A 23,406-nucleotide genomic window follows, 5' to 3' on the forward strand; every position below is an offset into this window, starting at 1 on the left:
GGTCATAAGATAGGCTGACTATTATTTGTATTCAACAATCTATTTATGTTCAACAACACCTGTACATGAACAGCACTCATCTCTTCGTCCCTTTCACCATATATCCTCAAGGGGGCGATGTGCATATTTTTGACGTGTTCTCCCAAATGTTGTCAGTCTTGCTCGTCGTAGTGTACTGGGGTTGAGAGAAATATGGCTGACGCTAAGGAGAAAGAAGAATCGAAGCAGGCTGAAAGCATCCTTCACACTGAAGGTGAGAACAGTATAATATTACTTCGAAGGGGATTTGGACGTCTGCAAGCCATTCAGCGATATACCAGCCCGATATCCCTGTCGTTTGGCTATCCTTGCTGTAACTCCTACAACTAGTAGTTACCCATCTAAAGTTAGCCAGCGTGAGCTAACTAACTGCCTCCCATCGTGGCCTGTAAACTTACCATCTGTGAATGGTAGTTGCATCATTCGCTATCTGTAATCACACTCCCACCAAGACACAAGACCACTGCCAAAAAACACCGTATATATGTAGTTTAGAAAGTGTAGGGGATGAATCCTTGTGGTGAAAGTTACTGAACGGTGATCAAAACGTCTCCCCAGTTCGGATACTCAACGTGACAGCCCTGTCACTAGCTGTTGTTCAGCCGCTCAGCATCCAGCGTCATGCGCCCATGCTACCAGTTTGGGCGTCAATCACTCCACAGTCCACATTCAATGTGCAGCACTTTATTTTTTTATTTTTTTGCTTCGGGTACAATTATCTGCTCATAATGTAATTGCATTGCAGGTGGAGGTGAAACGAACAATGACGACATATTACGTGCTAAAGTAAGTGTATTTTCTTTCAATCCCAACGTAGTGACTGCACGTCATTTTGCACGAAATCAAGTGTTATTGTCGCTGTCATTTATAGTTCCATGTGTTATATTTCTGCAGCAAGAGGGGAGGGAGCTGACCAAAGAAGAGAAACAACGTCTGAGGAAAGAGAAAAAACAACAGAAGAAACAGAAAGGTGGAAAGGAAGACAAGACTGCATCTGAACATGAACAAGGGAAAGGAAAGAAACAGGTTGCCTCGCCTGAGTCACAGAAGGCAACGCGGCCTCCTACACAAAAAGGTTTCTGCTTTCGTTATGAGATGGGATATACATCAAACAATATATTGTCTTACGTTTGTGCTTAGTATGGGGTATTGCATACATTATATGTTTTGTTAACCAATTCCAGTAATGCTGCATTGACTGTGCAATTTCTAAGGCAATTCATTCATACCTTGTAGTTTGCAGTGCCCAACTACTGCGTTCACTGCACTAAACAGCATAAACACTGCAGTGTTTTGCAGTAATACTGCGGTAAAATTGTAGTAATACTGTAATAAAATGATAGGTTTTATAATGCACAACAATACAGTGTTCATAAGGGAGATTGATCATGTTTTCATATCATAATCATAATCACCAATGTGATTCAATGAAATGTGTTATGGTCTTATATTACAACCACTAACTGACAAGTAATTAAAAGAAAAGAGGTGATATGGACACTGGTATAGCCCTAATGAAAGTGTTCCTACTAAGTACTCACACATAATGTGTATTGCTGTAACACCGTACTTACTAGCCCTGTGTACAACAGCATGCTGCTTTTGTTGCCTGTCTTCAACTCAACATCAGTTTGAAATCGGAACCTGCGTTTAGGTGACAGAAGTCGTGTGCATATAGACTGCTGGTTTATGAACACTGCTTTCGATACTAAATTACGTGAAAAGGTGTGATCTTGTATAGCTACACTGGTATAGCTCTAGTAAAAGGTGTTTTTTTTTAATCACTGTGGAGTTACTAACACTTCGTATAGTATACAGCCCTAATGTAGTACCAGTCCTGTATACAACAGTATTCTGATGTTGCCTCTATGAATATCAGCATCTATTTTGAAAATGGAACCGTGGGCAAGTAGGGTGCTGGTTTACGAACACCGCCTTTAATGCTGAATACACGTCTTGGATGTTTTTTCCCCTCAGCTTCTGTCACTGTGCCTTCACCCATGCCTTCACCTGTAGAGGCCCCAGCTCCACCCTCGGCCCCAGCCTCCAAACCCGCAGCTTCCACCACGGCTCCATCGCCCGAGTCCGCGGCTGCCCCCTCAGAGAAGCCAGCAAAGACCAAAGCTGAGATGAAGGCAGAGAGGCGCGCCAGGCAGGAGGCCGAGCGGGCGTCCAAAGCCAAGAAGGGAGAGCCGGGCCAGCCGTCCACCTCCGGCAAGAGCAAGACCGTCGCCAATGAGCTACAGCCAGGTAGGAATGCCCCACAAGGCATCAAGAGCCCCCTATGGCATGAATGGTACCACTTGGAACTTCAGTCACTTACCCTTCTCATTGGTTACATGCTCTCTGACCAAAGCTAGTAGTTAGTTAATTGTGAAGGAGATCCAGGCTATGCTAGTGACAAGTCATACACAGCACTTGTCTTGCTCACTTCGTACTTTTTACTTGTATTACTATTCAGAAAGTCACAAAATCATCTATGATGCCTTCTAAAAGGGGTATAGCTTGGATTGAATTGAATTCCTCTTTTTTAGATGCATCTCTATAAGAGGGCATGTCCGTCCGACGGTCGGTCCGTCTGAAAGGCATTCTTTCAATTGTCATTCCCTCCTGTCCACAAGGCGGCAGTGCATAGACGGACGCATCTTTGTCCTGTCAGACCTGTTTAAAATTCTGTTCAAAATTTTTCAGCTTTTAATTGTGTGTGGGTTTTTTTTCTTAATGTGTAACTCACCTGTTTTTATCTCTTATTACTTTCAGTGGTGAAGAGGTTACCAGAACATGTCCAAGTCGATGACCCAGCAGCTATTAGAAAGCTGGCCAAGAAGCTGGAAAGGCAACAGGTTGACTTCTTGAATTTTTCAAAACCCTTTTCTTTCAACTGATTTTTTTGGGGGGCAAAACGTCTTAATGTTGCGATTATTTCAAATTCACAGATCTATCTAAAAAAAAAAAGTGAGTTATAAAAATGTATATGACTGGATGCGAGACCCTGTTTTGTAATAAAACAGAAAAGATGGTAAACCAATACACCTCAGTTTAGTTTTAACATCAGTAGTCTAGTGCTGAAGAGGATTAAGCTTACCATGCTGAAATCAATTAGTTTTGTCTACTCACATGCCACCTTCATTACAAATGAGCATGTTTTGCTGCCATGTTGACAAGCGTAGTGTGTCTCTCTCCTCCCGTTGCCTGTGCCTTGCTTTCCCTGCTGTGTGTCACTCTATCTGACCAATATTGGTAAATCTCGGGAGATGGGAGTGTTGGTTTGGCCTGGGGTGCCTTTTTCTGAAAATCAGTAACCTTCTTTTGACTACTTTTGACCAGACTGGCTCGCACTGGGCATAATCCACTGGTACCAATTCACTTACAGTCTGAATGCATGTGCTTTTAACTCTTACCCTGCAGACACCTTGGCAATCTGGCAGCTCCTCAAAGGTCTGGTTTCAAAATGTGTGCGTGTGTGTGGTGTTGAGTTTTTTCTTTCTTTCTTTTTTTTAATTTTTATTTTTTTAACTTTTCCACAATTTATATTTATTTTATTTTGTATGGTATAATTTTGTTTTGCAGTCCATTTTGCATTTGCAGTAGGTACCAAATTGTTGTCCAGTCTCTTCTCTGTCCGTAGATGTGGGTTGTAGCGAATGTGGGGGTGATCTTTTCGTTTCGTTTTGTTTGTTTTTCTTTGTTTGTTTGTTTTGGTTCTGTTCAGCGATCTAGTGCCCTTGACACAGCCTTGTTGAGGCTACTTCGTCTTATCTCCGTCCGTAGAGGCTGTTCCATGTGTAGTTCCATCCAGTCTGCGTCGTTTGGGGCAGTTCCTCTCCACAAAGGTTCTCTTCAGGGTATTTGTCTTCTCTCTCTCTCTCCCACTGCAGATCCCTCTCAGGTCGGATTATGGCTACAAAGTCAGCCTCTTCTCTCACCTGCACCAGTACAGCCGGAAAGCCCCACTCACGCAGCAAATCAGGTATTGCAGGCTTGCAGACGTGGATGTCCTTTGACTAAATTCTACAATGGAAACACGTTTCATGAGAGTACTCGAATAGAAAAAATATTCAGAGAAATCTCTTTCTAATCAGCAGTCTTGCACTCATGACTACTACCGGTATTTTGTGTGATCACCATGCAATTTTATATGGCCTGTGAATTTGGTTGTCTTCAATGAGACACCCAGGCACATACTGTACAGGCCACATCCTTGACGGACAATTGAGTCTTTGACTATGTATGAGAATCAGTGTTGTTTGAAAAGTAATGTATCTGCTGCACTCCTGTCCTTAACTATCTGATGTGTCACGGGTGAGGACTGAGTTCTAAGGAAGAAGGATAGTCACCACCAGAGCATCTCATATGCGATTATTTAGTGTATTTTATTTAGAGCAGTGCAAAGACTAATGTTTCAACATTGCCACACCTTCATCAGAGTCACCGGTGGATCTCATGTTCTCACATTCAATATTGTTTGTAAAGAGTGGGGAAAAGAATCTGGTGCCACACAGATGTCTTTTTTTTGTTATTTATTTTTTTAAATCAGTGCAGTAAGACTACAGTTTCGACATGCGTCTTCATCAGAGTACTACCGAGGACTCTGATGAAGATGCATGTCGAAACGGTAGTCTTACTGCACTGATTAAAAAAAAAAAAAATAGACATCCGTGTGGAACCAGATTCTTTTTCCCTTTGTACTTATAATTTAGTCCTGCTCTGGTTCCACGGCATTGTTAATTTAGAAGCGAGGAGTGCGTATTTCCTTCGTTTTACAAGCTCAAACTTGTTTGTTTTCAGCATTCCCTCCACGGTAATCCACCCCTCTATTGTGCGGCTGGGTCTGCAGTACTCCCAGGGCATTGTTGCTGGATCCAACGCTCGCTCGGTCGCACTTCTGCATGCTTTTAAACAGGTGGGCACAAGTCACACAAGTCCTTCCCGACCTAACCACTGCATGTTTGATGCTATGATATGACATTGCTGTTATGTGGTTTTAATGGCCTTTCCGACAAATATTTGAGCAAAACAACTGTTAAAAAGCTAAAATGGAATGTGTAAGAGGCTGAGCATGCTTACAAAAAGGGTTTACAATAAAAATTCTTGTTCACTCTACCAAACAATGCACCAATAGTTGCAGATCATGCATTTTTCCCAGATGTGTAAATACCTATTATGTTGGATTGGCATTTTATTCAGCACAGCTGTCATTGCATCTCTCCACATGCTGAAATACACTTTTAACGTCTAATCATTCTAACAGGTGATCCAAGACTACACTACACCTCAGCATGAGGAGCTATCCAGAGACTTGGTGAACAAGCTGAAACCTTACATAAGGTGCGTTAAACTCATACACTGTGCAGGAAATGGTCAAAAAAAGTACTGCAACTATGCTGCTCATTGAAACTGGGCTGCCTATTGCCAAATTTGATCTTTATTACTTAGTAAACTTTCATGTAAACAAATATTTTCTAGTATGGTCCAAGTAGAGTCATTTTTGCAGCTAAAAATGGCTATTTTTGGAAATTCAAAATGGCGGACCATGGAGAAGATCCCCCTTTTCATGTATGAAAAGTGCAAATTTTCCAGTCATAATGAATACTTAGAATTTGATGGTGGTGGTAAGTATTCATGAAAAAGGTAACAGTGAATGGGCAGCATGAGTCCGAAATAAACAACTAAAAATCTCACACAGTGTCCCTTTAAACTCATACAATTAAAAAAAAAACAACGTATGATTCGATACGACAAGATAAGAACGTTGTCAGTTTTCACTGAAGTAAATTTTGCATCTCTGAACTAAACTTGTTTAAAGAACAACAGGACATACATGTTCATGTACAGGACTATTCTATTGCACATTACCAGTACAGTACTAGTGCCATTTTGTAACCCAGTTGCTCAGCATTGCCACCCGCCAGTGAAACTACATGTAGCACCTGTTGCACCTGGGCCATTCAAAGCTTAGAGAAACCTCTCTTTTTGAATAACCTTGTGTGATGATCCAACTATATAATATAAGGCAGCACATCTGATTTCCTGCATAAAAGTACTGAATGAATGTAAAATCAGCCTGCTGACTAATCCTCCCTTTTCAGTTTTCTAAACCAGTGTCGCCCCCTGTCAGCGAGCATGGGTAATGCCATAAAGTACATAAAGAAGGAGATCTCCCATATCCCCAGCCAATGTAAAGAGGAGGAGGTAAGCCTTAATTATTATTATTTTTAAAAAACTTCATTAGCAATTTACTATACACTCACCGGTCACCAGCCAATCTGTTTCGAGACTTCAGCCAGAGAGTAGTTCAACCCAAACTTAACGAACATAAAATGGCCAATGGCAGTTTTGAGAGGCCAATGCCAGTAGAGGAAATTGCCATGCCAGCATACCTCGCGTCAAACACATCCACCTTTCATAGGATGGGTTAATCCTGCAGCTAGATAGACAGCTGCCATGCCAGACAGAGATGCTGCTGGTTAGGATGCTCTCAATGGTACCCCTCTAGAAGGTGGTTAGGGCAGATGTGTGGTTAGAATGCATTGAAATGGCAAAATGTGAATGCGCGCTGCCCAGCAAAAGCAGTACTGTGCCATCACAAACAAGGCCACTGAGAAGTTGGACAGGTGTGCCTGATGAACCTTCTAGTGAGCTTGTTGGTAGATGAGGAGCCGCAGAGGACAAGTTCTATCAACAAATCAAGATGGTCATACCCACCAAATAGACCTAAATGTTTTGTTTGTGTCTTTCTGTGAATTTGTGTCCTTAACGACCAGCTGGGGCAATACTTGTTTTTTTTCTTCTCTTTTCTCAGGCCAAGACAAAATTGGTGGAGTGCATAGATGCTTACATTAATGAGAAGATCATACTGGCAGCTAAGGTCATCTCTGAGTACGCTATTGAGAAGATCAGTGATGGGGACATTATTCTCATTTATGGATGGTAAACACCTTCAATATCTCATAATATTTACTTGTCTGACCAAAGCAGAATTATTTTTGCAGCAAATTACGTCTATTACTGGAAATTCAAAATGGATACTTGGAGATTGATGGTGGTGGTAAATATTCATGCAAAATATGACATCTGTGAATTGGCAGGTTACATTTTGAAAATGAACAGCTAAAAGTGACATACTCTACCTTTTTAAAGGTGCACTGTGTAGGATGTTGACAGCAGGTATTGCAACTGTGCTCCTCATTGAAACGACTGTCTTCTGCCTAATTTGATCTTTCATGAATATTTACTAAATAATGAACAGTGCACTTTTAAGTGCCCCGCCTCTCAAATTGCTGTTCACACTTCCTCTTTCCTGATTCTTCTTTTTTATACAGAGGTTACAGTATGAGTCTTGTCAAGCAATGTGTATACCAATTGGCATGTTCATATCTCCGAATGTCCTGGCTGTCAAGCCAGAGCCGTTATGTGAATAGCTAAATCAAACAGGTCAGTGTCGCGTCCAGAGCGAATAAAGTGCGTAGGTCGTTTCTGAGTCTTGTCAAGCAATGTGTATACCAAGAGCGACCTATGCTACCTGAGCGACAGAAGTCATTATTTCTCTATGGAGGGAGGGTGGGCAACTAAAGTGATCAAAGCGAATTCACCTGGAGCAAAGCGACCAGAGTGACCAGAGCGAATTTCAGCTATTAAAATCAAGCTAATATTATGGTAATAACATGGTTCGGTGTAAAATCAATTGGCATGTTCATATCTCAGAATGTCCCAGGCTGTCAAGCCAGAGCTAAATCAAACATGTCAATGTCACGTCCAGAGCAAATAAAGCGAAACTTCTTCAGCGACCTCAGCTCTCTGGGTCGCGTAGGTCGTTTCTGGTCTACACGCATTATTACTACTGTTCTGACTCAATCGAGTTTCCTCTTCTTTTTCAGCTCTTCACTAGTCAACCATATCCTGTGCGAGGCGCTGGAGAAGAAGAGAAAGTTCCGGGTGGTGGTGGTGGACAGTCGGCCGCGACTGGAGGGCAGAGAGGCTGTCAGGCGCCTGGTGAAGAGAGGCATCAGCTGTACCTACGTGCTCATCTCCGCCGTCTCCTACATTCTACAGGAGGTGAGGCCCCCAAGTAGTGTTAAAAAGTCAGAGAATGCGCGCACATCAGTAGCACAGGTGCTGGACCAAAAATAAGGCAACTGAAAGGAAAATAAAGGTCCGCAACACTGTTTGATGCTCCTTACATTTTGGGAGCATCAAACAGTGTTGCGGACCTTTTATTTTCCTTTCAGTCCCCAAGCAGTGTTGCAAGATGTACGATAATGATCGTATTTGTACCATCATTTTTTTTGTCCGATAACAAAAAAAAAACATGTTGTACAATAATTTCAGAATTTTCTCTCAGTTGCCTTAAACAACCATGTGGTTCATGTACGATAATCCCCCCCCCCCAAAGAAAAAAAACCCAAAAACGATAATTTTGGTTTTCTGGTGGGGTTTCCTTTCTATTTATAGATTTTTATGGGAGTGTTTCTACTTGTATCTACAAGGGGGAAAAATCATGAGGCTATGTTGGGCACAAATATGTCTTCTGAAGGCCTAAACAGAGCACAGCCAAAAACTCCAGTACAATTTGTATCATCTTTGAGGGATGCTATGACGATGCAGGATCATACAGACCAAAACTGACAGTTTTGCAACAAACTATTCCTATCTATGTACCAGCATGCCAAATTTGAGCTTCCTACATGGTTTAGTTCTTGAGCTACGGGCTTGTGAACTTTGACAAAAAAAAAGTGTGAACAAAATGGGCACCCCCCTCCCCCAGTGAAATTGGCTGTAACATGGAGAGTATACATCTTACATTCAAATAAAGTAACAGTGTTTCTCTTAAGTACCATGGGTACACTCAGTAATATTTTCAGAATTTTTTGAGACCTAAGTGCGCGGGCTCCTGTTGATTTGGCGTGGAATGACCCTATTGCGGTTGTACGGTTTATGCTGTATGATTATTATGCAGCTTTCTAGAACGGTAGGGGCAGCCGTGGCCTAACGGTTAAGGACATGGGCCTTAGATCAAAGGCTTGCAGCAGGTTTAAATTCCACCCTTCCATGCTTGGCGGAGGTGCCCTTGAGCAAGGTTCCTAACCCCATACTGTTCGAATACAATATGTCTGGGGACTGGTCAACAATCCCTAATCACTCACTATGCTGTTTCTAGCGCCATCAAAAGTTGGCCTGAAATACGGTACTTTGATCACTGCTCATGTGGCCCTGCCGTGGCCGACCGGTAGGGCACGCGCCTGCGATGTGGCTGACCCGGGTTCGATCCCTGGCCCGGGTCCTTTGCCGACCCCTCCCCATCTATCTCCCAATTCGCTTCCTGTCCACCTCTCACACTGTCCTATCAAATAAAGTTGAAAAAGACAAAAAATAAAAATATAAATAAATAATCACTTCTCATGTACTTTATGCTTATCTTCCCTCATGTCCCTCCTCCCAGGTTTCTAAAGTCTTTCTAGGTGCCCATGCGTTACTGGCCAACGGCTACGTGATGTCGAGAGTGGGCACGTCTCAGATAGCGCTGGTGGCCAAGGCGTACAACGTGCCAGTGCTGGTGTGCTGCGAGACCTACAAGTTCTGCGAACGAGTGCAGACGGACTCCTTCGTCTCCAACGAACTGGGTGAGATATTCAAGCTGTTGGCAATTTGGGGTGGCCTCCAAAAATATTGGAATAGCTAAGGAAATGCCTTTGTTTTTGCCAGTGGCTTGTGGGTGTTTCTTGTCCTGTCAGTTTGCACTTATTTTAACCCATTGATGCATAAAGCACCTGCAAAAAACACCTGCTGAATGTCTGTTGGGAAATTTGCCCTAAGCCTATTTAAACCTACATATCTTCATCTCTCATGCACATAAAAACATGAAATAACTTGCATTTAAACCCTAAGAACCACATCTTGCTTTAGCATGTGCTCATTCAGCTGTAACATTCCCACATTTTTATTAAAAAAAGCTAAAATCTCAAGAGCCTGAATGCAGCGTATACGTGTCTCCAGGCACCAAAGGTCAAACAACACATCCGAGTCATCAGGCTAAAATTGGTTGATGAGCTATTGTGCTGTGACTGATAGGAAAGGGAAAATTTTGATTGAAAGAGAGTGGCAGACAGTTGGGGAATATGACCCAGGCCAGACTTGAACCTGGGTCATCGCAAGCAACTAGCCTGTTTGGTATGGGGGATTACGCATTAGTGTACTTTTTTTTTCTAATTTATTTCCAAAATTGCCTAATTCCAAAAATGTCTTCTTTTTCATGAATATTTACTACTATTCATTATGACTTGGAAATTTACACTTTTATACACTTTTATCTGGCTTTTCAACCAGAGACCAACTGAAGATAAGAACATTCCAATTGTTTTTTCCATGAACTGCATCATAGCTCATTACCATAATATTAACTGAATTCCTGAAATTCACTGAAGTGTTTCCATTCACCTGCCCTTCGTAGACAAATAATGACTTCCACCTCTTTGCCTGATCATCACTAATCCTGTTTTTTGTCGGCCCACCCAGACGACCCTGATGACCTCATTGTGACCCGGAAGGGAAAGACTCAGCTACAGGACTGGCAAAATGTGAAATCTCTGGGGCTGCTCAACCTTGTGTACGATGTAACGCCGCCGGACCTTGTGGATTTGGTCATCACGGACCTGGGCATGATCCCCTGTACTTCGGTACCGGTGGTTCTACGAGTTAAGAACGTTGACCAGTAATGATCAGGAGAAACTCCCAGATGGCTAAGCCTAGCAGCCGGTTGTGCCAAGGCAGAAGCATGACATGAATATATTATATATATAAATATGAATATATCAGAAAAAAAGAAACACTGCTTTGGTTTATTTTGTTTTGTGTGTGTGCGTGCGTGCGTGCGTGTGTGCTGGACAGAATAAATCAGATGAAAGAGGAGATTGTGTGTGTGTGTGTGTGTGTGTGTGTGAGAGGGAGTGTGTGTGTGTGTGTGTGAGAGACAGAAACTCAATACAAAAAAGGGCACTTTTTCAATGGAGACAGGGAAGAACACATCCATGTACACAATAAAAAGGTTGCAAACATTTGATTATGTATGTATGTCTTAACATGTGGTTTGCCTGTTCAATTCATGTCCACTTGAAACAAAATAACATTGAGTACAGAACTAGAAATTTGAAGCGTATTGCAGAAACTCTTTATCTTTTTTTTCCTCCTTGAGAAATAGTCTTGTGCTCCAAGGCATAACAAAATTGACTTATAGGTAGAGTATATTCAGTCAGTTATTTTCAAAATTCATGCTACCCACCCAGTCACAAATTCTGATGATCTTTTGATGGATATTTACCAAGTAACAAACCGATCTGACCAAGTAGGCCTACAGTAAATGGAACATATAGGGCTAATATTTTATTACATCCCTAGAAATTGTGTGATGGAGCAACAGGAAGCCTATGCTCTGGAACCATTGGGCTGTGGGACCAATGACTTGAAAATGAATGGCTGTTCTGTGTAATAGACACTCTTCTGTGTTGTATTCATTATTGCTGTGCAGCACTGTAGGCCTGGGGTTCCCAACCATTTTTTGGCATGGGACCCCCAATCTCTGTGGACCCCATAGCCTACACATTTCTTTCTCGACAAAAATAACGTGACCGAGTTACAATTTGTATTGTAGGCCTATTAGACTGCCACATCTACAGGGCCTAGGTTTAAGATTTTAAAAGGTGTTTCAAGGACAATATTGAATAGTTATGGTATATTAGTTTGTAGGCCTAATATCATTATTTTTCATCTCTTTTGGAGAAATGTTAATGGTTGGCCTGGTCAGATAGATAGACTTGCACTCTATCTCTACACAGGAAGGTCTACTGCACGCTGATGGAACGGCGAGTGGTTCTTCTGCTGGGGTGTGTGTGTGACAGTCACAGATCTGTGGTGTGACAGCCAGCAAGTTCAGCAACTAGCTACTAAATTACCCAAAACTAAGGGGGGAACAGTTAACTACTCCGTTCGGTCACCGCGGTCAGTTCATCTGCCGTGTATCTGGATGTTTCGGAAGAGATTTCAGCATACAGTGTATGGATTTTAGTCATAGATACAGTAAGTATTCTGATTGTTTTAAGACCAATGAACGTATATCAAACATCATCGTAGAGTTTCTCATAGAGAGCTAATTAGCACAAGCCTTTCGGAATAGCTTTTCAACTGCTAAAGTAAGTAAGTACGCTACCACAATTGATCTATTCTCCAATATTACCCGCGGGGTTGTGAAGGGGTTATAATTCATGAACAACACAAGACAAGAAGCCTACACCATAATGTGCTGAAGAACAGCAATTTCTAGCTAGTAGTCTAAATAATAGGCAGTGACAGCTGTCATTGTTGTTAGCATTTGGGTTTGTGTTAGCATCGCATTGGGTAATAGCATTTCCACTTAGTAAAAGAGTGTTTTCAATGTTGTGAAAATGCTTCAATTTTTTAAGTGCTTTAAAATGCTTGAAATTTTGTGTCAAGTCAAACGCAATAAACAAAAAAATAGAAATAAGTTGAATAATAAAAAAAATTCCGAGGTAGTAGTGAGATGTCAGATGGGATTTGCCATTTGACACCCTAAAATTGCTTAAAAATGTAGGAAATTGCATCTTTAAAACACAAAATTAACTGGGGGGAGAGGGACCCCCTCCCTCTCAGTCTACCAAGTGTACCCAGAGATTCTCTGGTGTACCACAGTAGTTCTCAAAGTGTTTTCCAGAAAAAGCCCTGAGTGTCTCTTCTGGTTAAAGTAAACCTGTAGAGCAGTGGTTCTCAAACTTTTTGTGTGAAGTACCACCCGAGAAAATATTGAGCTCTCCGAGTAGATACCACCTTGACAACCATCATGAATGCACAGCAAAGGCCTTCCATATTCACTTTTGCCAGTCAATACAGGAGAGGTTCATAATGACATTTACAGCTACGGTCACATTCATTGCAAGTTTGTTTTTAAATTTCTTGCTTGCCTAGCATTATTCTGCATCATGCTTTCAGATTCATACAGTTCAATATTACAAAATGTGAGACCAAAGAGACATTTTTGACTGCAACAACTTGATCAGCCTTCAAATCAATGCACAAAAAAATACCAGAAAATACCACCAGAGATGTCTCAAGTACCACCAGTGGTACACGTACCACAGTTTGAGCACCACTGCTGTAGAGCTCTATTTTTTTTTTTTCTTGCCGTGGCAGGTACAAAGCAAAGTATACTGGGCGATCATCATTGGTGTGTGAGTAGTACGTATATGTGTTGCTGCACTTCCCATGACCATCTTCACATGGGCAAACACAACTAGAAGGCTGCCTATGCAAAGGTGCTGGAAAATTGAAATTGTGGTGCTTGAAGGTGCTTGAAAATTTGCTCATGAAAAAGTGGTGGGAACTCTGTATGTAAAAAATAACAAATGAATGGAATAGTTCAAAATGTGGGCAATCAATCTATAAATCCATGACAGTTTAACATTATTGATGTAATAATGGGAATAAATCAACTTTTTCATGATATTCTAATGAAGTAAAAAATGAAGCAATGAAAAATGAAGTAAATAAAGCCAAAGTAGTGGTTAACCTGCAACTTGGCCTTTCATTTTTTTGGGCTGTTGTGGTCAAAATAAGCCATATAAAATGACTATATAAATGTTCCATACAGCGCTGGATTAAGATGCCCCGTGGCCCCTAGGCCAGTGGTTCTTAACCTGGGGTGCGGGCACCCCTGGGGGTGCGCCAGAGATTTCAGGGGGTGCGCGGAATTTTGTTTGTGTTGAGGCTGTGACCAAAATTCTGCTTACAAACATAATAATTACACCAAATTTAGAGCAAATTAAAACACATTTCGGTCCCCATTTTAAAGTCATTATGGTATTGATTAATGGCTCAAGCAAGAATCATTGTAAGTTAATTAGTCACTTAAACATTTCTTTTAGTGTGAATACACGAGTAGAAGTTTGGGTAGGGGGTGCGCGGCTTGTCTTCGCCACATGGAAGAGGGTGCGTTAAGGAAAAAAAGTAAAGAACCACTGCCCTAGGCTACAGGTTGTGATAGGCCCCTCAGCAGGAAAAAGGTCATGACAAAATTACAGTCAAAATCCCCCCTTTGATCAAATCAGGGGGTGCCTAGGCTGCCACCACACGTTTTTTTTTTACTTGTATGTAGGGAAATTAGTGTTTTGGTCGCAGATCGGGGTGCTGCCAAGTCAGTTTTTTCAAGGATTAATTGTATATGTTAAAGCTTTCTGTGTCTTGACTTTCCCCTCAGATGGATTTCCCCAAAACGCTCTTCTTTCTGACCCTTGTGGTTGGCGTGACAGGGGTATTAGTAACAAGATGCCGTTGGACAGGAAAGCTGTGCGAGTTAGGAAACCCATCCGCGAATGATCTTCAATGCTATTACAGCCTTCATTCTACTGACACTGCATCCGGTGGCATGGAGAAGCAGGAGCTTGTTGACAAAGTGGATCCCATCATTAAGTCTCTCCAATACATACCCCTCGACACAGAAAACACAGTGAGTTTGAGATACGGATTGACAAAATGGGGTTAAAGGTGCACTGTGTAGGATGGTGGCCTGTGTTGTGCTGTCTACTGATTTGAAATGTGATCATTTCATGTAGTATAGCCAAAGTAGAGTTTTTCAGCTAAAATGTCTATTATTGGAAATTCAAAATGGCGGATATGGAGAAGATCCTCCTTTTCGAGTATGAAAAGTGCAATTTTCCCAGTCATAACGAACACTTCGAATTTCATGGTGGTGATAAGTATTCATGAAAAACTAAATATTTGTGAATGAGGAGCATGAATTCTGAAAAGAAACTGCTACAAATATTACAGTGCACCTTTAATTTTGCCTGTATTCATTGTAATATGTAGCCTGCTTTGAGTTATTTGAAAGCTATTAGTTATTGTTCTTCTACTTCTTCTCAATTGTTTTCTCCCTTCCACAGAAGTATTTTGGATTCCCCTACTATCTCAGAATAGACCTTGACTGTCCCGACCACATGACAGGCATGGTAAATAGATACATAGATAAATAAATAAATAAGTAAATCAATGAATGCATACACACACATACATGCATGCTGTCCACACATGTTGTACATATATACACATTTGTACCTATTTACAATATGATGAGTTCAGATGCAAAACCCTCCTAACGCCACTTTTGAAAAATGAGTTCACAGTGCTAGTACTGCATATCTAAGACCTGGACAATGCTCAATGAGTCAGAAAAATAACGCATCAGACTGACACTATGTATGGTTATCCCAAAAAGTTGTAGACTGTGATCAGGGCTCTACGCTTAGATTTTTCATTAGGAGCACCTGTGCCCCTAAGTGAAAAAATTTAGGGGCACAGATAAAAATTTAGGAGCAACGCAGCTTCATTATTAACACACAGATACAGAGAATATACTCTTTCCACACACAAATACACATTCTAGAGGGCTAGGCCTACAATCAAAATCACTTAGGGCCACTTTTCCAAAATCCCCCCAGTAAAAGGACTAAACTAAAGTACACATTTATATCTATATTCACATTAATTTCTATACGCAGCTGGCGTTTCAATTCAGGCCTACACAGCAGGATCTGGCAGGGAGCTGGGATGAAATTGGTCAGGGGGGCAGATTTTTTACAAGAGAGACCAGAGAGGCAATTACACTTCTGTCCTGAAAATACAATGACTCGCATATGAGTATGCTATGTAGCCTATGATGCTATGATTAGCCTACCCATGGGTTACACTTTTTTTTTTTTAAATGCATTTGGTAGGCCTACCACAGTAACAGCAACTCAGTAATCTGAATATTACCCTTTGAAAAATACAACATTGTTCTTTACTTGCATTTTAGAATTGAAACAAAAAAGAGTGGATGCCAACCAAACACATTTCCTCTAAATAACAATTTGGCAATATTGAAGGCTTGCACATCAAAAACGTGCCCTACGCTACACCCCGAGACTGTCCAACAAAATTCACATGACGTGACGTGATGATGATGACAGTTGAGCAAGTGAGCGCACAGACAGAGCCTGCTATGTGTCCTCCCCTGCCAAGGTCTCAGGACGAGTAACATAAAGTACCACGTACTTACAAGATAAGTCTATGTAAACCGAAGCTATTTCTTCTCACAAAGTTATAGGCAGCGGGCCAGAAATCATAGCTCATCTAGAAAATGAGTTTCGTTGTGACCGTTTAGTGGCAACTTAAAAACATGTTTTCTTGATCAATTTGGGGGTGCTGAATCCAAATCTGCCTGTTGCCACGGCGTCAGCCTGCACATTAGGCCACCACAAGGGGCGCTGTATTCATTTTTGCTTATTTATGGGTAGAAACAGAGTTTTAAAGTTTTCTTTCCTGTTCAGTTATAACATTTTACAGATTGCTTTGTAACAACATTTTCCATGAAACTGAAGACTTGGTGTGTGTGTGTGTGTGTGGAGGGGGGGGGGTGCAGGGGGCTAGTTCAAACTGACTTAAAATGCTGGTTTTGGACTGTTTCTTTACTTCAAGCCATGTTTTTCTCTAAACATGACAGCTAATTGGTTGAATTATCGAACAACATACATATACATTACAATCTAGACTCAAGATGGAAGAAAACACCAAAATATGACACATAGGCTGCGGACCACAAATCATAGCTCATCTGGAAAATGAGTTTTGTTGTGACCTCTTAGTGGCAACTTAAAAATATGTGTACTTGGTCAATTTGGGGGTTCTGAATTCAATTCTGTCTGTTGCCAGGGCATAAACCTGCTCCCTTGGCCACCACAGGGGGCGCTACTTCGGTTTTTACCTTATTTACTGTATATACCGGTAAGTGCACAGAAAAGTACACGTATAGATTTGGCACAAATGTTCATTATTGTGCACTCTTTAAAAAAATGCCCTTGGCCGCGCAGAAAATCCAAGCTGGCGGCCATATTTTAAGATGGCCACCCTCTGCACTTATAATGAGGCCACGAATAGCTTTAATTATGATAGCATGAAATACTGCAAATGTTACCTACAATCCACTTTTGAAAGAAGAGCATTGTCCATTGATAAAATCCAGATGGCCACCGTTTTCAATATGGCCACCCTCTCCACTTATAAATAAGGCAAAGAATCGTTCACTTAGTGATGCAAACATTCAATTTGGCACAAATGTTCTATAGAATACACCCTTTTAAAAAGTGTGATGGCCACCAAAAGAATCCTAAGTGGCCACCATTTTTCAAGATGGCCACCCACCTCAGAAGACCAAGAACTGTTCACATAATGAAATTTTGGCATGCAATTTCGCACCCTTGTTCATTAGAATATACTCTTTGAAACAACAACATTGTTCACACGTTTCGAGATGCTATCCCCTCCACCAACAATTACTAATGCTAACTAACATATAGGTTATGCAATTACTTCAATGAAATCAACAAATTACTGAAGAACAATACTGTATAGGCTACATGATACAGTCTGAAAAGGATATGTGATTTCTTATTCAAAAACATCAGTCACAAATACTAAAACTGCACAATATAATGTCAAAATCTTGACAGGACTGAAGTAAAAAGATTAGGCAGAACTGTACTTCACATATGCAACTTCACTAGACTATGCATATAAGACCAAGCCTGAGGCATGTGCACCTGCCACACTTAACAAACTTTTACTACTCTTTGCAATGGCTGCCCTGATCATTCTTTGCCAATCTTCTCCCGTCAGTTGGATTTAATTTCTTTGAGTTCTGGTTGGCATATGCTTCCAAACCCACAGGCACTCTGCTTGATTTGTTGCATATTATGTAGTGTGTTGTTGCATATTATGTAGTGTGTTGTATCAGTGCTGCTGCTGTTGGAGGGATGTCTTCACATGGCCTTTCTGCAAAATAGTTAATGGCTCGCATCACTCATACAATCTGCAGTGCTGAATCTCTCATTCCACTACTTTCCTTTCCATTGGTTTTGAAGGCTATAAAAGCATGGCAGAACAGCATGTATTAGGCTTTCTCTTGTGCAATTGTGTTGTAAAGTTTGTGGATGAAGGTTCTGGGTTTGGCCACACATCAGCCCTAAATGTTGCACATCTAGACTTGAGTGGAGAACATTGCCATTGGTATAATTTGGCAGGGAAAAGTAAGAAAAGGTCACTCCATGCATTAACTTTCTTTTATTATTACACAGACGTGGTTCGGCGATCTGCCTTACCATAATTTAGCATGGGAAAAGATGTGGCTATTGGCTTCCTCCTAGGACCATGTAGTCTTATCTCATTCAGAGAGAGTTTTGGTTGTACCAAGTCTGATGCAGACGGCAAAAGATATACAGCTCCTATCTCATTCAGAGAGAGTTTTGGTTGTACCAAGTCTGATGCAGACGGCAAAAGATATACAGCTCCCAACTTACTCAGGAAAGTCTCAACATCATCAAAGTTGACTTGGTCAAAGATATCAAACACAATCAGTTCTATCTGAGATGTAGGGTCTCATGTTTCCAGCACAGCATCATGCCAAACATTCCAATGTCCTTACCTACTGTACAACTTGGCCCAAATGGAAGGACTGTAAATGCTGTGTAGTTAACAAGAAAATAGCTGTGGGTTCCCCCAACTTGTCAATTTGGATAACAACACCTTTGCCAATTTCCTCAGTTGAATTTAAAAGCCACCAATGCATCAAAGCACCAATGAGTAGTCAGTACACTCCACTTAACTTGTCGGAGTATGGGAAATGAGGCTGTTCAAAGGTTTTTGGAATATATCTGTTGATAAGGCCAAGACTAGTTAGAAAATCCAGCTGACTGGGGATAAGAAACTAATTGAAAGTGTTCTGGGTAATTGGGTCTCCCATTACAGAGAGTAGAGAATGGCTCAGACGGGTGCAAATGCTACATGTCTTATTTGTCCACTGTCCACCCTTACACAGTTATTTTTGAGATTTTGTTATAGGACTACACTTCTAATATTTATGTTGTTTTGCTCTAAAAAGGCCATTGTGCAAAAATAGCAGATCTTTTTGGTCAGACTGTATGATAGTATAGTGATCAGATTGTTTTGTCTTAAAATAATTGTACTGCAAATCAGTTAATATAGGCTAAGGAGTCATTGGTGGAAGGTTGCCATCTTGGAATTCCCTGAGGCCAGCACCCTTTTTTCAAAGAGTGGATTCTGATTAACATTTTGTGCCAAATTGCATGCTTGCATCATTAAGTGAACTATTCCAGGCCTTTTTTACAAGTGGAGAGGGTGGCCATGTTGAAAAATTGTGACCACCTTGGATTTATATTTTTATATTTGCATAATTATCATAATTATAAATCATAATAATACTATACAACTAATAATAGAGTCTAACTTAAAATATTGAGAATTTTGTCTTTTTCAATTTTGTGAAAACCTTTGGCCCATAATTGGCAATTAGGCCAACTGTATTCTACCTTGTGTCTATCAGTCTTGAGTGAAAGAGTCATGCAAAGGCAAAAGACAGTAACTAAGTTGTGATTATGTGTTTTGTGTTCATAATTACAATCAGCCATGATCTGCTAATTATCATTCATGTCGGGCAATGAATGTTGAATTAACAATTAACGGTTTACCTGTGGTACGTTTGTCACCACACAATTTCCTTATTTTACAAGACATCAACAAACCATTCGCAAAGTAGGCCATGTGTAATAGAATCTACACATCAACTTCACCACTTTTTCCTATATGGAATTAACAGGAGCTGCAGTGCATTTCAAGCAGTTCAATCGCCTACCAAATGGTGGCGCTATGCTTGACTGCCATTTCACTCATAGGCCATGTTTAATAGAATCTACACATCAACTTCACCACATTTTCCTATATGGAATAAACAGTAGCTGCAGTGTATTTCAAGCAGTTCAATTACCTACCACATGGTGGCGCTATGCCTGACTGCCATTACACCCATAAAGAAAATTGATAGGCATAATACACACTTAAGCTTATATGTGAAGTTTTGCTCTTGTGGATCACTTCAAATTTATTTTCTTGTTGAAAAGGGCAATTTTAATTACATTCCTACATTACCAAAAATCGCTATTTCAACCTTTGTTTTTTATATGAATGTGCAACTTTTGACGATGGCAACACTTAGAATATTGACTTATGCACTCTGATGGATATATATGAGCAAAAACCAAGTTGCCACCTGATCACTCCGACGAACTTGCAAGATAGGATTTCTGGCCCGCCGCCTATTAACAGGTTGAGCATTTGTTAGCATTTTTGCTAAGCGGAGAATTAGCAATTCTAGCGCCAAAGTTTCTCTCCAGCTCTTCTCCGTCCGTGGATACTCCCGACGCTTAGCTTTCAAAACTCCCTCGACTGTTTGTCTGTCTGCCTCTGTCTCTCTGTGCGCAACGCGCACGCGGTCTTTTGCGCATTCTCTCGTTCACACGTTTTTGCGTTTCTCTATGGGGTGTATTTATTTTAGGAGCAAAATACAATTGAAAGGGTTGAAACATCTACTCGCACACGTGCGCCCTTTCCATTATTTCGTTCGCACAATCATTTATTTTAGGGGCATATGCGAGCAAAATGCTCGCACTGTAGAGCCCTGACTGTGATCCATGATTACAAAATCCCTCAAAATTCAAGAATTGTATTTATTAATTATTATTATTATTGGTAAAATGCAGTGTTGTCCATTTCCATGTAACAGCTGCAGCAGATAGGGTTTTTTTCCATGCAATGAACCTATCGAGCAGATAATTTGTTGCCAATTTGTCTGAAGTTAAAAATCACAAACTATTAATCATACAAAATCAAATAAAACTAGGTTTCTGTGGTTGAAATAACTTACCACGTTGAAATACACTGGGTTGAAATGCACTACCGGTATATCACCAAAAGTATTCACTCACCCATTTCCATCCAAATGGTCAGAAGGGGTCCCGCAACCGGGGAACTTGGGACCCTTTTTTCAAAATAGGGTTCTAAATTCCTCGCTGCTTCCAACTAGACTGCTGCCGCATGGCAAAGCTCAGGTTGTTGTTCCACCTCTGACAGGTTAGGGGTCTTACACACTAGGGCGGTAAAGCGTCGCGGAACGGCCACGATTTTTAATGGCGTCGGTGAAAATACATTGAAACATATCTGTCCCTACACACCAACCGGCAGTAGTCGGGCGTCAGCGCCGCGGGAGCCGGCTCCACGCCGCGCTGCATTTGGAAAATAGAACTCGAGCGTATTTTTCACGCCGGCGACCGGCGGTGTCTCATTCAAACGAATGGCAAAGTAGCATGCTAGCTTTGGCTGTGGGGAGGGTTTTGAATAGGACTGGCCGTGCACGCCGACGCTGTCAGTGTGAAAGGCAGAGAAAAACACACCGGCCGAAACTAAGCAGAAAGACCGCGTTCGTCCCGCGACCGTTCCGTTCCGCTTTGGTATGTTTTGCCCCTTAGGTTTGGGATAGTTTTGGTCAGGGCACAAATGTACAACTCAGAAACATTGCATTACTGTCAGGTTAGGTTTAGAGCTGGTTGGGAAGGGCACAATTTGAAAACTCGGAAACATACAATGCGGGGAACTTAACCTGCCGCATGGCAAAGCGCAGGTTGTTGTTGCACCTCTGACACATTCAAGGTTCAAAGTTAGAAGGGGGGAGATAATAATAAATTCTAATTATTTCAAAAGCCTACAAATCATCTACTTCCTTCATCTCTTCAAACTCGTCACTCCATCCCCACTCAAAGTTACTCGTTAGTTACTTCGCTGATAAAAGAAGAAGCGAAGGCATGTGATGCAGCTCCTGGCGGTTGCACTATGCATAATATAAATCCATGAATCGTTTTAAGCAAAAACTGCAACTATTGACAGAAACAGCTACATGTGTAGGCTATTCGTGCGTGTGTGTGTGTGTGTGTGTGTATGAAGAGCTAATTTACAGGACGCGGTCGAGGATATAGTGATTGTAGATCGATTTTTTTGTAGATGATAAAAGTTTTGGATTGATATCGGATTTTTCGAACGTGAATCGATATCGGATCGCGGATCAATCTTTTGAACCCAGGCCAATAGGAATGGGCTGACCGGTGTATGTCCTCAGCTGGAGCTTTGATGGAATCAGGGGCGGTGGGATGGACCTTCAGGTCTTCCTGTAGGTCTCCTCGCTGATCACTGATGCTGTCGCTCCTGAATCGATCTCAAACTTGACATTTTGTCCATGTATACGCATGAACGGCCATGCGGGTACTTTGCCTATAAATACGCTCCTCAAATGTACTGCCTTCCAAGTTGAGTTGAAGCTGTAATAGTTGTAAAAGGTGGACGGGTATCAAATGGCATGGCATTTCAGTTCATATGTGAGTCAAGGCAGGTGAGCGAATACTTTTCGTAAATACTTTAGTGTAGTATGAAAGCCTGATAAGAAATGACCTTTTACAGAAGAAATGGTCTGGTGGATTTAGCATCTGAACTCTTCATGTAGACACATATTGTTGCTGTCAGGCAGAAACCTCGTAACTCTACTTTGCATTTTGTTTACATATTAAGTTATAAATCACTATTTTCTAAATAAATAATCAATTAAACATTTAAGTTAAATAATTTTTTGATACACATACAGTGGCTCTCAAAAGTCTACACATCTCTCTTCAAATGTCGAGTTTTTGTGAAGACAAATACATTCACAGCTTATTCCACCTTCAATCTAAACTAATAACCTTTACAATGCAATTGAGAAACAAACTTAAAGCTTTAAAGAGGCACTAGGTAGGATGATGTCATTTGTAAGGTACTGTACCCGTGGGATGCCTGTCTCAAAATCTACACCGTAATGAAAAAAAAATACAAATTCAAATAAACTTGCTGTGAGACTGTTTTTCATCCCGGAATGCCAGCAGTTGATGCAATTCTGAATACGGTATCTAAAGCGATGTTTCAAATGAAAAGTGTTTCTCACGACACTTGTTCGGTCCGACACTGTCTAAAGTTACATGTGGGGTTTTCTGACAGCGAACCGTGGAAGTGATCACGAGAGCCATCGTTCACTTACTAAAGACTCGCATAAGGGAGAAAAATGAAAATAGAAAACTTCAATTAACATAGTTGCATAAATACACACCCTTAAAGTAATACTTTGTTGCAGCACCTTTGGCTTTTAATAGAGCATTATTAGATTATTTTTTGGGTAAGAGTCTATCAGCATGGCACAGGTTGATGTGGGATTATTCGTTCAGTCCTATATTTGCAAAAGCCCTCAAAATCAGACAGATTGCGAGTGCATCTCCTTTGGACAGTCCTCCTCAGATTTTCCAACTAATGTTCGATGGGTTACAGGTCTTGGCCATTCCAAAACCTCAGTCTTATTCTTGTGAAGCCATTCTTTTGTTGATTTAGGTATGTGCTTAGGGT

At 41.1% G+C, this 23,406-nt stretch overlaps 2 protein-coding genes across 2 annotated transcripts in view; both read left to right on the top strand.

The window, feature by feature from the left end:
* The first annotated feature begins 142 nt into the window (after positions 1 to 142).
* eif2b4 (eukaryotic translation initiation factor 2B, subunit 4 delta) lies at positions 143 to 11,075 on the top strand. The gene is made up of 13 exons (XM_063223585.1): positions 143 to 253; positions 785 to 825; positions 934 to 1,114; positions 2,017 to 2,289; positions 2,800 to 2,882; positions 3,918 to 4,009; positions 4,828 to 4,942; positions 5,291 to 5,367; positions 6,129 to 6,231; positions 6,842 to 6,969; positions 7,917 to 8,094; positions 9,479 to 9,659; positions 10,552 to 11,075. Exons 1-13 carry the CDS (start codon positions 193 to 195, stop codon positions 10,749 to 10,751), a joined length of 1,713 nt encoding a protein of 570 aa, XP_063079655.1. The 5' UTR covers positions 143 to 192; the 3' UTR covers positions 10,752 to 11,075.
* An 861-nt stretch (positions 11,076 to 11,936) lies between these two features.
* LOC134469376 (cation channel sperm-associated auxiliary subunit gamma-like) overlaps positions 11,937 to 23,406 on the top strand; it is a 71,208-nt gene continuing 59,738 nt past the window's right edge. The window contains exons 1-3 of the mRNA XM_063223598.1: positions 11,937 to 12,108; positions 14,300 to 14,548; positions 14,985 to 15,050. Coding sequence (XP_063079668.1) covers positions 14,300 to 14,548; positions 14,985 to 15,050 — 315 coding nt within the window. The 5' untranslated portion in view covers positions 11,937 to 12,108. The remainder of the gene's footprint in view (positions 12,109 to 14,299; positions 14,549 to 14,984; positions 15,051 to 23,406) is intronic.

The sequence above is a fragment of the Engraulis encrasicolus genome, chromosome 18 (genome assembly GCF_034702125.1).
Source record: "Engraulis encrasicolus isolate BLACKSEA-1 chromosome 18, IST_EnEncr_1.0, whole genome shotgun sequence".
Lineage (NCBI taxonomy): Eukaryota > Metazoa > Chordata > Actinopteri > Clupeiformes > Engraulidae > Engraulis > Engraulis encrasicolus.